The sequence below is a fragment of the Hyla sarda genome, unplaced genomic scaffold (genome assembly GCF_029499605.1).
Source record: "Hyla sarda isolate aHylSar1 unplaced genomic scaffold, aHylSar1.hap1 scaffold_587, whole genome shotgun sequence".
NCBI lineage: Eukaryota > Metazoa > Chordata > Amphibia > Anura > Hylidae > Hyla > Hyla sarda.
In genome coordinates, this window is record NW_026610600.1 from 10,605 (window position 1) to 25,731 (window position 15,127).

General features: G+C 45.1%; 1 protein-coding gene across 1 annotated transcript in view; it reads right to left on the reverse strand.

Annotated features, from left to right (window-relative positions):
* Window positions 1-493: 493 nt before the first annotated feature.
* The window catches only part of LOC130340281 (integrin alpha-L-like), a gene marked incomplete at its 3' end in the record, with an annotated part of 199,748 nt that continues 185,114 nt past the window's right edge, over window positions 494-15,127 (reverse strand). The window contains exons 16-20 of the mRNA XM_056554167.1: window positions 5,657-5,802; window positions 5,103-5,263; window positions 4,909-5,022; window positions 4,676-4,737; window positions 494-635 (exon numbers count right to left, since the gene is read on the reverse strand). Coding sequence (XP_056410142.1) covers window positions 494-635; window positions 4,676-4,737; window positions 4,909-5,022; window positions 5,103-5,263; window positions 5,657-5,802 — 625 coding nt within the window. The remainder of the gene's footprint in view (window positions 636-4,675; window positions 4,738-4,908; window positions 5,023-5,102; window positions 5,264-5,656; window positions 5,803-15,127) is intronic.

The window sequence follows — 15,127 nt, forward strand, 5'->3', positions numbered from 1 at the left end:
GTGATCATATATCCTATATATATCATATATCACACACATATATATCATATAGACAGGAGGAGGACATGGTTAGTGATCATATATCCTATATATATCATATATCACACACATATATATCATATAGACAGGAGGAGGACATGGTTAGTGATCATATATCCTATATATATCATATATCACACACATATATATCATATAGACAGGAGGAGGACATGGTTAGTGATCATATATCCTATATATATCATATATCACACACATATACATCATATAGACAGGGGGAGGACATGGTTAGTGATCATATATCCTATATATATCATATATCACACACATATACATCATATAGACAGGAGGAGGACATGGTTAGTGATCATATATCCTATATATATCATATATCACACACATATACATCATATAGACAGGGGGAGGACATGGTTAGTGATCATATATCCTATATATCATATATCACACACATATACATCATTGCCTCTGCCGTTACCTCTGTGAAATTGGCTTTTCGGAAATAAAGTCCATCTGGGACTCTGATGCTCAGTCGGGTCTGATGCGCCTTCACATGCATATTGTGCAACCCAAGGAATATGGAGAACGAGGCGCCATCCTGCACCACCAGAGGTGAATGACTGCAATGAGGAAGAAGTCATGTGATGTCATCTCCGCGATGTTCTCCAGGGCTCAGGCTGATCAGTGATGGGCACTTACTGTAGGTGATTGGTAACTGGCACTTACTGTAGGTGATTGGTGACGGGCACTTACTGTAGGTGATTGGTAACTGGCACTTACTGTACCTGATCAGTGACGGTCACTTACTGTAGGTGATTGGTAACTGGCACTTACTGTACCTGATCGGTGACGGGCACTTACTGTACCTGATCGATGATGGGCACTTACTGTACCTGATCGATGATGAGCACTTACTGTACCTGATCGATGACGGGCACTTACTGTAGCTGATCGATGATGGGCAATTACTGTAGGTGATTGGTAACTGGCACTTACTGTACCTGATCAGTGACGGGCACTTACTGTAGGTGATTGGTAACGGGCACTTACTGTACCTGATCAGTGACGGGCACTTACTGTACCTGATCGGTGACGGGCACTTACTGTACCTGATCGGTGACGGACACTTACTGTAGGTGATTGGTAACTGGCACTTACTGTACCTGATCAGTGACGGGCACTTACTGTAGGTGATTGGTAACGGGCACTTACTGTACCTGATCAGTGACGGGCACTTACTGTACCTGATCGATGATGGGCACTTACTGTACCTGATCAGTGACGGGCACTTACTGTAGGTGATTGGTAACGGGCACTTACTGTACCTGATCAGTGACGGGCACTTACTGTACCTGATCAGTGACGGGCACTTACTGTAGGTGATTGGTAACTGGCACTTACTGTAGGTGATTGGTAACTGGCACTTACTGTACCTGATCGGTGACGGGCACTTACTGTACCTGATCGGTGACGGGCACTTACTGTACCTGATCGGTGACGGGCACTTACTGTACCTGATCGGTGACGGGCACTTACTGTACCTGATCGGTGACGGGCACTTACTGTAGGTGATTGGTGACGGGCACTTACTGTAGGTGATTGGTAACGGGCACTTACTGTACCTGATCGGTGACGGGCACTTACTGTACCTGATCAGTGACGGTCACTTACTGTAGGTGATTGGTAACTGGCACTTACTGTACCTGATCGGTGACGGGCACTTACTGTACCTGATCGATGACGGGCACTTACTGTACCTGATCGATGATGGGCAATTACTGTAGGTGATTGGTAACTGGCACTTACTGTACCTGATCAGTGACGGGCACTTACTGTAGGTGATTGGTAACGGGCACTTACTGTACCTGATCAGTGACGGGCACTTACTGTACCTGATCGGTGATGGGCACTTACTGTACCTGATCGGTGACGGAAACTTACTGTAGGTGATTGGTAACGGGCACTTACTGTACCTGATCAGTGACGGGCACTTACTGTACCTGATTGATGATGGGCACTTACTGTACCTGATCAGTGACGGGCACTTACTGTAGGTGATTGGTAACGGGCACTTACTGTACCTGATCAGTGACGGGCACTTACTGTACCTGATCGGTGATGGGCACTTACTGTACCTGATCGGTGACGGACACTTACTGTAGGTGATTGGTAACGGGCACTTACTGTACCTGATCAGTGACGGGCACTTACTGTACCTGATCGATGATGGGCACTTACTGTACCTGATCGGTGACGGGCACTTACTGTACCTGATCGGTGATGGGCACTTACTGTAGGTGATTGGTAACGGGCACTTACTGTACCTGATCAGTGATGGGCACTTACTGTACCTGATCAGTGATGGGCACTTACTGTACCTGATTGGTAACGGGCACTTACTGTACCTGATCAGTGACGAGCACTTATTGTACCTGATCGGTGATGGGCACTTACTGTACCTGATCAGTGATGGGCACTTACTGTACCTGATTGGTGACGGGCACTTACTGTACCTGATCGGTGACGGGCACTTACTGTACCTGATCGGTGACGGGCTTACTGTACCTGATCAGTGATGGGCACTTACTGTACCTGATCAGTGACGGGCACTTACTGTACCTCATTGGTAAGGGGCACTTACTGTACCTGATCAATGACGGGCACTTACTGTACCTGATCAGTGACGGGCACTTTCTGTACCTCATTGGTAAGGGGCACTTACTGTACCTGATCAGTGACGGGCACTTACTGTACCTTATTGGTAAGGGGCACTTACTGTACCTGATCGATGATGGGCACTTACTGTACCTGATCGATGAGGGGCACTTACTGTACCTGATCGATGACGGGCACTTACTGTACCTGATCGATGACGGGCACTTACTGTACCTGATCGATGATGGGTACTAACTGTACCTGATCGATGACGGGCACTTACTGTACCTGATCGATGATGGTCACTTACTGTACCTGATCGACGATGGGCACTTACTGTACCTGATCGATGATGGGCACTTACTGTACCTGATCAGTGACGGGCACTTACTATACCTGATCGATGATGGGCACTTAGTGTACCTGATCGATGATGGGCACTTACTGTACCTGATCAGTGACGGGCACTTACTATACCTGATCGATGATGGGCACTTACTGTACCTGATCTATGACGGGCACTTACTGTACCTGATTGATGATGAGCACTTACTGTGCCTGATCGATGATGGGCACCTACTGTACCTGATCGATGACTGGCACTTACTGTACCTGATCGATGACGGGCACTTACTGAACCTGATCGATGACGGGCACTTACTGTACCTGATCGATGACGGGCACTTACTGTACCTGATCGATGATGGGCACTTACTGTAGCTGATTGGTGACGGACACTTACTGTACCTGATCGATGATGGGCAATTACTATAGCTGATTGGTGACAGGCACTTACTGTAGCTGATTGGTGACGGGCACTTACTGTAGCTGATTGGTGACAGGCACTTACTATAGCTGATTGGTGACGGGCACTTACTGTACCTGATCGGTAAGGGGTACTTACTGTAGCTGATTGGTGATGGGCACTTACTGTACCTGATCGTTAAGGGGTACTTACTGTAGCTGATTGGTGACGGGCACTTACTGTACCTGATCGGTAAGGGGTACTTACTGTAGCTGATTGGTGACGGGCACTTACTGTAGCTGATTGGTGACAGGCACTTATTATAGCTGATTGGTGACGGGCACTTACTGTACCTGATCGGTAAGGGGTACTTACTGTAGCTGATTGGTGACGGGCACTTACTGTAGCTGATTGGTGACAGGCACTTATTATAGCTGATTGGTGACGGGCACTTACTGTAGTTGATCGGTAAGGGGCACTTACTGTAGCTGATTATTAAGGGGCACTTACTGTAGGTGACTGATGACGGGCACTTACTCTAGCTGATCGGTGATGGCACTTACTGTAGGTGATCGGTAAGGAGTACTTAGTGTAGCTGATCATTAAGGGGCACTTATTGTGGCTGATTGGTGATGTGCACTTACTGTAGCTGATTGGTGACGGGCACTTACTGTACCTGATCGTTAAGGGGCACTTACTGCAGCTGATTGGTGATGAGCACTTACTGTACCTGATCGACGATGGACACTTACTGTACCTGATTGATGATGGGCACTTACTGTACCTTATCGATGTTGGGCACTTACTGTAGTTGATCAGTGACGAGCACTTACTGTACCTGATCGATGATGAGCACTTACTGTACCTGATCGATGATGGGCACTTACTGTAGCTGATTGGTGACGGACACTTACTGTACCTGATCGATGATGGGCACTTACTATAGCTGATTGGTGATGGGCACTTACTGTACCTGATCGGTAAGGGGTACTTACTGTAGCTGGTGACAGGCACTTACTGTAGTTGATCGGTAAGGGGCACTTACTATAGCTGATTGGTGACAGGCACTTACTGTACCTGATCGGTAAGGGGTACTTACTGTAGCTGATTGGTGATGAGCACTTACTGTACCTGATCGGTAAGGGGTACTTACTGTAGCTGATTGGTGACGGGCACTTACTGTAGGTGACTGGTGAAGGGCACTTACTGTAGGTGATCAGTGATGGACACTTACTGTAGCTGATCGGTGATGGTACTTACTGTAGCTGAATGCTCATATCCGGCTCGCACTTCTCTCCTTCTTCGCACATCTGAAAGGAAATCTAAAGAGAAGATGAGGTAAGAATAGAGAAGATGGAGATCTCCTTCCCACAATGTCTAATGTTGTCCATTGCCCTCTAACCACAGACCACATGTAGGATTTACTGGGGGGGGGGGGGGCAACTAGGAAAGAAAGCAGAGGCAACAAAGTGGGATGTGGGCATCACACCTACCAGGTTGGTGGCACTGAGGCTACTGGAATGGGAGAGTAGCCAAGGAGACTCAACTCGTTCTACAAAGGCTGCAAGAGACATCTGCACCTCCGAGACATCCTCCACGTCACAGTCCTAGAGAAGGAAAAGAGAAGAGCCCATGAGCTGCCCCCTCAGCAAGGCCACGGAGATGGAAGACACGAACGACGTCTCACCTGGAGGAATATCATATAGCTCTCACACTGGAGTCCAGGCCCCTGGATCACTAGGGTCCCGTTAACTTCTCTCTGATCCCTTTTAAAGAACATTCGGCTCTTAGATTCATGAGAATCTAGGACAAGATGGTACTGGATGGACATGGACAACGATAAGTTGCCTGGAAGACAAAGTATAGCTTCTAATGGTAGCAGAGCACAGGACCCCGTCCAACAGACAACCACATCAACCACAGACAGCCACGTTTAGCAGAGGACCACAGGGTCATGTCCAGAAGATGTCTACAGGGCCGCGTCCAGCAGAGGACCACATGGCCGCATCCAGCAGAGGACCACAGGGCCGCATCCAACAGAGGAAAACATGGCCGTGTCCAGCAGAGGACCACATGGCCGTGTCCAGCAGAGGACCACAGGGCCGCATCCAGCAGAGGACCACATGGCCGCATCCAGCAGAGGACCACATGGCCATGTCCAGCAGAGGACCACAGGGCCGTGTCCAGCAGAGGACCACAGGGCCATGTCTAAGATTGCATGATACTTTTTAGGGTTCTTACCTGTGTATTTGGGGGTCTGTATCTCGGTGAGCACACACGCCTCTAGGGTCAGCCTATTGCTACAGCCATTTGCCTCCATACGGGAAACAACCAAGTAGGTCTGGTTTGAAGTCACACTCACACTCACATTGAGCAGAGGTTGGGATCTGTGGACAGCAACAGGAGATTGAAATAAATCCCTCACACACTTAGATATGACAAGATGACTGAACTGGTGTGTGGCCATAATAAGAGTATTGTGATTGTGAGTTGTGTAGTTCTGGTGTGTGGCCATAATAAGAGTATTGTGGTTGTGAGTTGTGTAGTTCTGGTGTGTGGCCATAATAAGGGTATTGTGGTTGTGAGTTGTGTAGTTCTGGTGTGTGGCCATAATGAGGGTATTGTGGTTGTGAGTTGTGTAGTTCTGGTGTGTGGCCATAATAAGGGTATTGTGGTTGTGAGTTGTGTAGTTCTGGTGTGTGGCCATAATGAGGGTATTGTGGTTGTGAGTTGTGTAGTTCTGGTGTGTGGCCATAATAAGAGTATTGTGGTTGTGAGTTGTGTAGTTCTGGTGTGTGGCCATAATAAGGGTATTGTGGTTGTGAGTTGTGTAGTTCTGGTGTGTGGCCATAATAAGACTATTGTGGTTGTGAGTTGTGTAAATCTGGTGTGTGGCCATAATAAGGGTATTGTGATTGTGAGTTGTGTAGTTCTGGTGTGTGGCCTTAATAAGAGTATTGTGGTTGTGAGTTGTGTAGTTCTGGTGTAGGGCCATAATAAGAGTATTGTGGTTGTGAGTTGTGTAGTTCTGGTGTGTGGCCATAATGAGGGTATTGTGGTTGTGAGTTGTGTAGTTCTGGTGTGTGGCCTTAATAAGAGTATTGTGGTTGTGAGCTGTGTAGTTCTGGTGTGTGGCCATAATAAGGGTATTGTGGTTGTGTAGTTCTGGTGTGTGGCCATAATAAGGGTATTGCGGTTGTGAGTTGTGTAGTTCTGGTGTGTGGCCATAATAAGAGTATTGTGGTTGTGAGTTGTGTAGTTCTGGTATGTGGCCATAATAAGAGTATTGTGGTTGTGAGTTGTGTAGTTCTGGTGTGTGGCCATAATAAGGGTATTGTGGTTGTGAGTTGTGTAGTTCTGGTGTGTGGCCATAATAAGAGTATTGTGGTTGTGAGTTGTGTAGTTCTGGTGTGTGGCCATAATAAGAGTATTGTGGTTGTGAGTTGTGTAGTTCTGGTATGTGGCCATAATAAGAGTATTGTGGTTGTGAGTTGTGTAGTTCTGGTGTGTGGCCATAATAAGGGTATTGTGGTTGTGAGTTGTGTAGTTCTGGTGTGTGGCCATAATGAGGGTATTGTGGTTGTGAGCTGTGTAGTTCTGGTGTGTGGCCATAATAAGGGTATTGTGATTGTGAGTTGTGTAGTTCTGGTGTGTGGCCATAATAAGGGTATTGTGGATGTGAGTTGTGTAGTTCTGGTGTGTGGCCATAATGAGGGTATTGTGGTTGTGATTTGTGTAGTTCTGGTGTGTGGCCATAATGAGGGTATTGTGGTTGTGAGTTGTGTAGTTCTGGTGTGTGGCCATAATAAGGGTATTATGGTTGTGAGTTGTGTAGTTCTGGTGTGTGGCCATAATAAGAGTATTGTGGTTGTGAGTTGTGTAGTACTGGTGTGTGGCCATAATAAGAGTATTGTGGTTGTGAGTTGTGTAGTTCTGGTGTGTAGCCATAATAAGAGTATTGTGGTTGTGAGTTGTGTAGTACTGGTGAGTGGCCATAATGAGGGTATTGTGGATGTGAGTTGTGTAGTTCTGGTGTGTGGCCATAAAAAGGGTATTGTGGTTGTGCTTTGTGTAGTTCTGGTGTGTGGCCATAATAAGGGTATTGTGGTTGTGTAATTCTGATGTGTGGCCATAAAAAGGGTATTGTGGTTGTGAGTTGTGTAGTTATGGTGTGTGGCCATAATAAGCGTATTGTGGTTGTGATTTGTGTAGTTTCGGTGTGTGCCCATAATAAGGGTATTGTGGTTGTGAGTTGTGTAGTTCTGGTGTGTGGCCATAATAAGGGTATTGTGGTTGTGAGTTGAGTAGTTCTGGTGTGTGACAATAATAAGAGTATTGTGGTTGTGAGTTGTGTAGTTCTGGTGTGTGGCCATAATTAGGGTATTGTGGTTGTGAGTTGTGTAGTTCTGGTGTGTGGCCATAATAAGGGTATTGTGGTTGTGAGCTGTGTAGTTCTGGTGTGTGGCCATAATGAGGGTATTGTGGTTGTGAGTTGTGTAGTTCTGGTGTGTGGCCATAATAAGAGTATTGTGGATGTGAGTTGTGTAGTTCTGGTGTGTGGCCATACTGAGGGTATTGTGGTTGTGAGTTGTGTAGTTCTGGTGTGTGGCCATAATAAGAGTATTGTGGTTGTGAGTTGTGTAGTTCTGGTGTGTGGCCATAATAAGGGTATTGTGGTTGTGAGCTGTGTAGTTCTGGTGTGTGGCCATAATAAGAGTATTGTGGTTGTGAGTTGTGTAGTTCTGGTGTGTGGCCATAATAAGAGTATTGTGGTTGTGAGTTGTGTAGTTCTGGTGTGTGGCCATAATAAGGGTATTGTGGATGTGAGCTGTGTAGTTCTGGTGTGTGGCCATAATAAGGGTATTGTGGTTGTGAGTTGTGTAGTTCTGGTGTGTGGCCATAATAAGGGTATTGTGGTTGTGAGTTGTGTAGTTCTGGTGTGTGGCCATAATAAGGGTATTGGGGTTGTGAGTTGTGTAGTTCTGGTGTGTGGCCATAATAAGAGTATTGTGGTTGTGAGTTGTGTAGTTCTGGTGTGTGGCCATAATAAGAGTATTGTGGTTGTGAGTTGTGTAGTTCTGGTGTGTGGCCATAATAAGGGTATTGTGGTTGTGAGTTGTGTAGTTCTTGTGTGTGGCCATAATAAGGGTATTGTGGTTGTGAGTTGTGTAGTTCTGGTGTGTGGCCATAATAAGAGTATTGTGGTTGTGAGTTGTGAAGTTCTTGTGTGTGGCCATAATAAGGGTATTGTGGTTGTCAGCTGTGTAGTTCTGGTGTGTGGCCATAATAGGGGTAGTGTGGTTGTGAGTTGTGTAGTTCTGGTGTGTGGCCATAATAAAGGGTATTGTGGATGTGAGTTGTGTAGTTCTGGTGTGTGGCCATAATAAGGGTATTGTGGTTGTGAGTTGTGTAGTTCTGGTGTGTGGCCATAATAAGAGTATTGTGGTTGTGAGCTGTGTAGTTCTGGTGTGTGGCCATAATAAGAGTATTGTGGTTGTGAGATGTGTAGTTCTGGTGTGTCGCCATAATAAGGGTACTGTGGTTGTGAGTTGTGTAGTTCTGGCTAGTATCCATAATAGAGGTATTTTGGTTGTGAATTGTGTAGTTCTGGTGTGTGGCCATAATAAGAGTATTGTGGTTGTGAGTTGTGTAGTTCTGGTGTTTGGCCATAATAAGGGTATTGTGGTTGTGATTTGTGTAGTTCTGGTGTGTGGCCATAATGAGGGTATTGTGGTTGTGAGTTGTGTAGTTCTGGTGTGTGGCCATAATAAGGGTATTGTGGTTGTGAGTTGTGTAGTTCTGGTATGTGGCCATAATGAGAGTATTGTGGTTGTGAGTTGTGTAGTTCTGGTGTGTGGCCATAATGAGGGTATTGTGGTTGTGAGTTGTGTAGTTCTGGTGTGTGGCCATAATAAGGGTATTATGGTTGTGAGTTGTGTAGTTCTGGTGTGTGGCCATAATAAGAGTATTGTGGTTGTGAGTTGTGTAGTTCTGGTGTGTAGCTATAATAAGAGTATTGTGGTTGTGAGTTGTGTAGTACTGGTGAGTGGCCATAATGAGGGTATTGTGGATGTGAGTTGTGTAGTTCTGGTGTGTGGCCATAAAAAGGGTATTGTGGTTGTGCTTTGTGTAGTTCTGGTGTGTGGCCATAATAAGTGTATTGTGGTTGTGAGCTGTGTAGTTCTGTTGTGTGGCCATAATGAGGGTATTGTGGTTGTGTAATTCTGATGTGTGGCCATAAAAAGGGTATTGTGGTTGTGAGTTGTGTAGTTCTGGTGTGTGGCCATAATAAGCGTATTGTGGTTGTGATTTGTGTAGTTTCGGTGTGTGCCCATAATAAGGGTATTGTGGTTGTGAGTTGTGTAGTTCTGGTGTGTGGCCATAATAAGGGTATTGTGGTTGTGAGTTGAGTAGTTCTGGTGTATGACAATAATAAGAGTATTGTGGTTGTGAGTTGTGTAGTTCTGGTGTGTGGCCATAATTAGGGTATTGTGGTTGTGAGTTGTGTAGTTCTGGTGTGTGGCCATAATAAGGGTATTGTGGTTGTGAGCTGTGTAGTTCTGGTGTGTGGCCATAATGAGGGTATTGTGGTTGTGAGTTGTGTAGTTCTGGTGTGTGGCCATAATAAGAGTATTGTGGATGTGAGTTGTGTAGTTCTGGTGTGTGGCCATAATGAGGGTATTGTGGTTGTGAGTTGTGTAGTTCTGGTGTGTGGCCATAATAAGGGTATTGTGGATGTGAGCTGTGTAGTTCTGGTGTGTGGCCATAATAAGGGTATTGTGGTTGTGAGTTGTGTAGTTCTGGTGTGTGGCCATAATAAGGGTATTGTGGTTGTGAGTTGTGTAGTTCTGGTGTGTGGCCATAATAAGGGTATTGGGGTTGTGAGTTGTGTAGTTCTGGTGTGTGGCCATAATAAGAGTATTGTGGTTGTGAGTTGTGTAGTTCTGGTGTGTGGCCATAATGAGGGTATTGTGGTTGTGAGTTGTGTAGTTCTGGTGTGTGGCCTTAATAAGAGTATGGTGGTTGTGAGTTGTGTAGTTCTGGTGTGTGGCCATAATGAGGGTATTGTGGTTGTGAGCTGCGTAGTTGTGGTGTGTGGCCATAATAAGAGTATTGTGGTTTTGAGTTGTGTAGTTCTGGTGTGTGGCCATAATGAGGGTATTGTGGTTGTGAGTTGTGTAGTTCTGGTGTGTGGCCATAATGAGGGTATTGTGGTTGTGTAATTCTGATGTGTGGCCATAAAAAGGGTATTGTGGTTGTGAGTTGTGTAGTTCTGGTGTGTGGCCATAATAAGCGTATTGTGGTTGTGATTTGTGTAGTTTCGGTGTGTGCCCATAATAAGGGTATTGTGGTTGTGAGTTGTGTAGTTCTGGTGTGTGGCCATAATAAGGGTATTGTGGTTGTGAGTTGAGTAGTTCTGGTGTGTGGCAATAATAAGAGTATTGTGGTTGTGAGTTGTGTAGTTCTGGTGTGTGGCCATAATAAGGGTATTGTGGTTGTGAGTTGTGTAGTTCTGGTGTGTGGCCATAATAAGGGTATTGTGGTTGTGAGCTGTGTAGTTCTGGTGTGTGGCCATAATGAGGGTATTGTGGTTGTGAGTTGTGTAGTTCTGGTGTGTGGCCATAATAAGAGTATTGTGGATGTGAGTTGTGTAGTTCTGGTGTATGGCCATAATAAGGGTATTGTGGATGTGAGCTGTGTAGTTCTGGTGTGTGGCCATAATAAGGGTATTGTGGTTGTGAGTTGTGTAGTTCTGGTGTGTGGCCATAATAAGGGTATTGTGGTTGTGAGTTGTGTAGTTCTGGTGTGTGGCCATAATAAGGGTATTGTGGTTGTGAGTTGTGTAGTTCTGGTGTGTGGCCATAATAAGGGTATTGTGGTTGTGAGTTGTGTAGTTCTGGTGTGTGGCCATAATAAGAGTATTGTGGTTGTGAGTTGTGTAGTTCTGGTGTGTGGCCATAATAAGAGTATTGTGGTTGTGAGTTGTGTAGTTCTGGTGTGTGGCCTTAATAAGGGTATTGTGGTTGTGAGTTGTGTAGTTCTGGTGTGTGGCCATAATAAGGGTATTGTGGTTGTGAGTTGTGTAGTTCTGGTGTGTGGCCATAATAAGGGTATTGTGGTTGTGAGTTGTGTAGTTCTGGCTGGTATCCACAATAAGGGTATTGTGGTTGTCAGCTGTGTAGTTCTGGTGTGTGGCCATAATAGGGGTATTGTGGTTGTGAGTTCTGTAGTTCTGGTGTGTGGCCATAATAAAGGGTATTGTGGTTGTGAGTTGTGTAGTTCTGGTGTGTGGCCATAATAAGAGTATTGTGGTTGTGAGTTGTGTAGTACTGGTGTGTGGCCATAATGAGGGTATTGTGGTTGTGAGTTGTGTAGTTCTGGTGTGTGGCCATAAAAAGGGTATTGTGGTTGTGATTTGTGTAGTTCTGGTGTGTTGCCATAATAAGAGTATTGTGGTTGTGAGTTGTGTAGTTCTGGTGTGTGGCCATAATGAGGGTATTGTGGTTGTGAGTTGTGTAGTTCTGGTGTGTGGCCATAATAAGAGTATTGTGGTTGTGAGTTGTGTAGTTCTGGTGTGTGGCCATAATAAGAGTATTGTGGTTGTGAGTTGTGTAGTTCTGGTGTGTGGCCATAATAAGGGTATTGTGGTTGTGAGTTGTGTAGTTCTGGTGTGTGGCCATAATAAGGGTATTGTGGTTGTGAGTTGTGTAGTTCTGGTGTGTGGCCATAATAAGAGTATTGTGGTTGTGAGTTGTGTAGTTCTGGTGTGTGGCCATAATAAGAGTATTGTGTATCTGAGTTGTGTAGTTCTGGTGTGTGGCCATAATGAGGGTATTGTGGTTGTGAGTTGTGTAGTTCTGGTGTGTGGCCATAATGAGGGTATTGTGGTTGTGAGTTGTGTAGTTCTGGTAAGTGGCCATAATAAGGGTATTGTGGTTGTGAGTTGTGTAGTTCTGGTGTGTGGCCATAATAAGGGTATTGTGGTTGTGAGCTGTGTAGTTCTGGTGTGTGGCCATAATAAGAGTATTGTGGTTGTGAGTTGTGTAGTTCTGGTGTGTGGCCATAATAAGGGTATTGGGGTTGTGAGTTGTGTAGTTCTGGTGTGTGGCCATAATAAGAGTATTGTGGTTGTGAGTTGTGTAGTTCTGGTGTGTGGCCATAATGAGGGTATTGTGGTTGTGAGTTGTGTAGTTCTGGTGTGTGGCCTTAATAAGAGTATTGTGGTTGTGAGTTGTGTAGTTCTGGTGTGTGGCCATAATGAGGGTATTGTGGTTGTGAGCTGCGTAGTTGTGGTGTGTGGCCATAATAAGAGTATTGTGGTTTTGAGTTGTGTAGTTCTGGTGTGTGGCCATAATAAGAGTATTGTGGTTGTGAGTTGTGTAGTTCTGGTGTGTGGAAATAATGAGGGTATTGTGGTTGTGAGTTGTGTAGTTCTGGTGTGTTGCCATAATAAGAGTATTGTGGTTGTGAGTTGTGTAGTTCTGGTGTGTGGCCATAATGAGGGTATTGTGGTTGTGAGTTGTGTAGTTCTGGTGTGTGGCCATAATAAGAGTATTGTGGTTGTGAGTTGTGTAGTTCTGGTGTGTGGCCATAATAAGAGTATTGTGGTTGTGAGTTGTGTAGTTCTGGTGTGTGGCCATAATAAGGGTATTGTGGTTGTGAGTTGTGTAGTTCTGGTGTGTGGCCATAATAAGGGTATTGTGGTTGTGAGTTGTGTAGTTCTGGTGTGTGGCCATAATAAGAGTATTGTGGTTGTGAGTTGTGTAGTTCTGGTGTGTGGCCATAATAAGAGTATTGTGTATCTGAGTTGTGTAGTTCTGGTGTGTGGCCATAATGAGGGTATTGTGGTTGTGAGTTGTGTAGTTCTGGTGTGTGGCCATAATGAGGGTATTGTGGTTGTGAGTTGTGTAGTTCTGGTAAGTGGCCATAATAAGGGTATTGTGGTTGTGAGTTGTGTAGTTCTGGTGTGTGGCCATAATAAGGGTATTGTGGTTGTGAGCTGTGTAGTTCTGGTGTGTGGCCATAATAAGAGTATTGTGGTTGTGAGTTGTGTAGTTCTGGTGTGTGGCCATAATAAGGGTATTGGGGTTGTGAGTTGTGTAGTTCTGGTGTGTGGCCATAATAAGAGTATTGTGGTTGTGAGTTGTGTAGTTCTGGTGTGTGGCCATAATGAGGGTATTGTGGTTGTGAGTTGTGTAGTTCTGGTGTGTGGCCTTAATAAGAGTATTGTGGTTGTGAGTTGTGTAGTTCTGGTGTGTGGCCATAATGAGGGTATTGTGGTTGTGAGCTGCGTAGTTGTGGTGTGTGGCCATAATAAGAGTATTGTGGTTTTGAGTTGTGTAGTTCTGGTGTGTGGCCATAATAAGAGTATTGTGGTTGTGAGTTGTGTAGTTCTGGTGTGTGGAAATAATGAGGGTATTGTGGTTGTGAGTTGTGTAGTTCTGGTGTGTGGCCATAATAAGGGTATTGTGGTTGTGAGTTGTGTAGTTCTGGTGTGTGGCCATAATAAGGGTATTGTGGTTGTGAGTTGTGTAGTTCTGGTGTGTGGACATAATGAGGGTATTGTGGTTGTGAGTTGTGTAGTTCTGGTGTGTGGCCATAATAAGAGTATTGTGGTTGTGAGTTGTGTAGTTCTGGCGTGTGGCCATAATAAGAGTATTGTGGTTGTGAGTTGTGTAGTTCTGGTGTGTGGCCATAATAAGGGTGTTGTGGTTGTGAGTTGTGTAGTTCTGGTGTGTGGCCATAATAAGAGTATTGTGGTTGTGAGTTGTGTAGTTCTGGTGTGTGGCCACAATAAGGGTATTGTGATTATGAGTTGTGTAGTTCTGGTGTGTGGCCTAATATGAGTATTGTGGTTGTGAGTTGTGTAGTTCTGGTGTGTGGCCATAATAAGAGTATTGTGGTTGTGAGTTGTGTAGTTCTGGTGTAGGGCCATAATAAGAGTATTGTGGTTGTGAGTTGTGTAGTTCTGGTGTGTGGCCTTATAAGAGTATTGTGGTTGTGAGCTGTGTAGTTCTGGTGTGTGGCCATAATAAGGGTATTGTGGTTGTGTAGTTCTGGTGTGTGGCCATAATAAGAGTATTGCGGTTGTGAGTTGTGTAGTTCTGGTGTGTGGCCATAATAAGAGTATTGTGGTTGTGAGTTGTGTAGTTCTGGTGTGTGGCCATAATAAGGGTATTGTGGTTGTGAGTTGTGTAGTTTTTGTGTGTGGCCATAATGAGGGTATTGTGGTTGTGAGCTGTGTAGTTCTGGTGTGTGGCCATAATAGGGGTATTGTGGTTGTGAGTTGTGTAGTTCTGGTGTGTGGCCATAATGAGGGTATTGTGGTTGTGAGCTGCGTAGTTCTGGTTTGTGGCCATAATAAGAGTATTGTGGTTGTGAGTTGTGTAGTTCTGGTGTGTGGCCATAATAAGAGTATTGTGGTTGTGAGTTGTGTAGTTCTGGTGTGTGGCCATAATAAGAGTATTGTGGTTGTGAGTTGTGTAGTTCTGGTGTGTGGCCTTAATAAGGGTATTGTGGTTGTGAGTTGTGTAGTTCTGGTGTGTGGCCGTAATAAGGGTATTGTGGTTGTGAGTTGTGTAGTTCTGGTGTGTGGCCATAATAAGAGTATTGTGGTTGTGAGTTGTGTAGTTCTGGTGTGTGGCCACAATAAGGGTATTGTGATTATGAGTTGTGTAGTTCTGGTGTGTGGAAATAATGAGGGTATTGTGG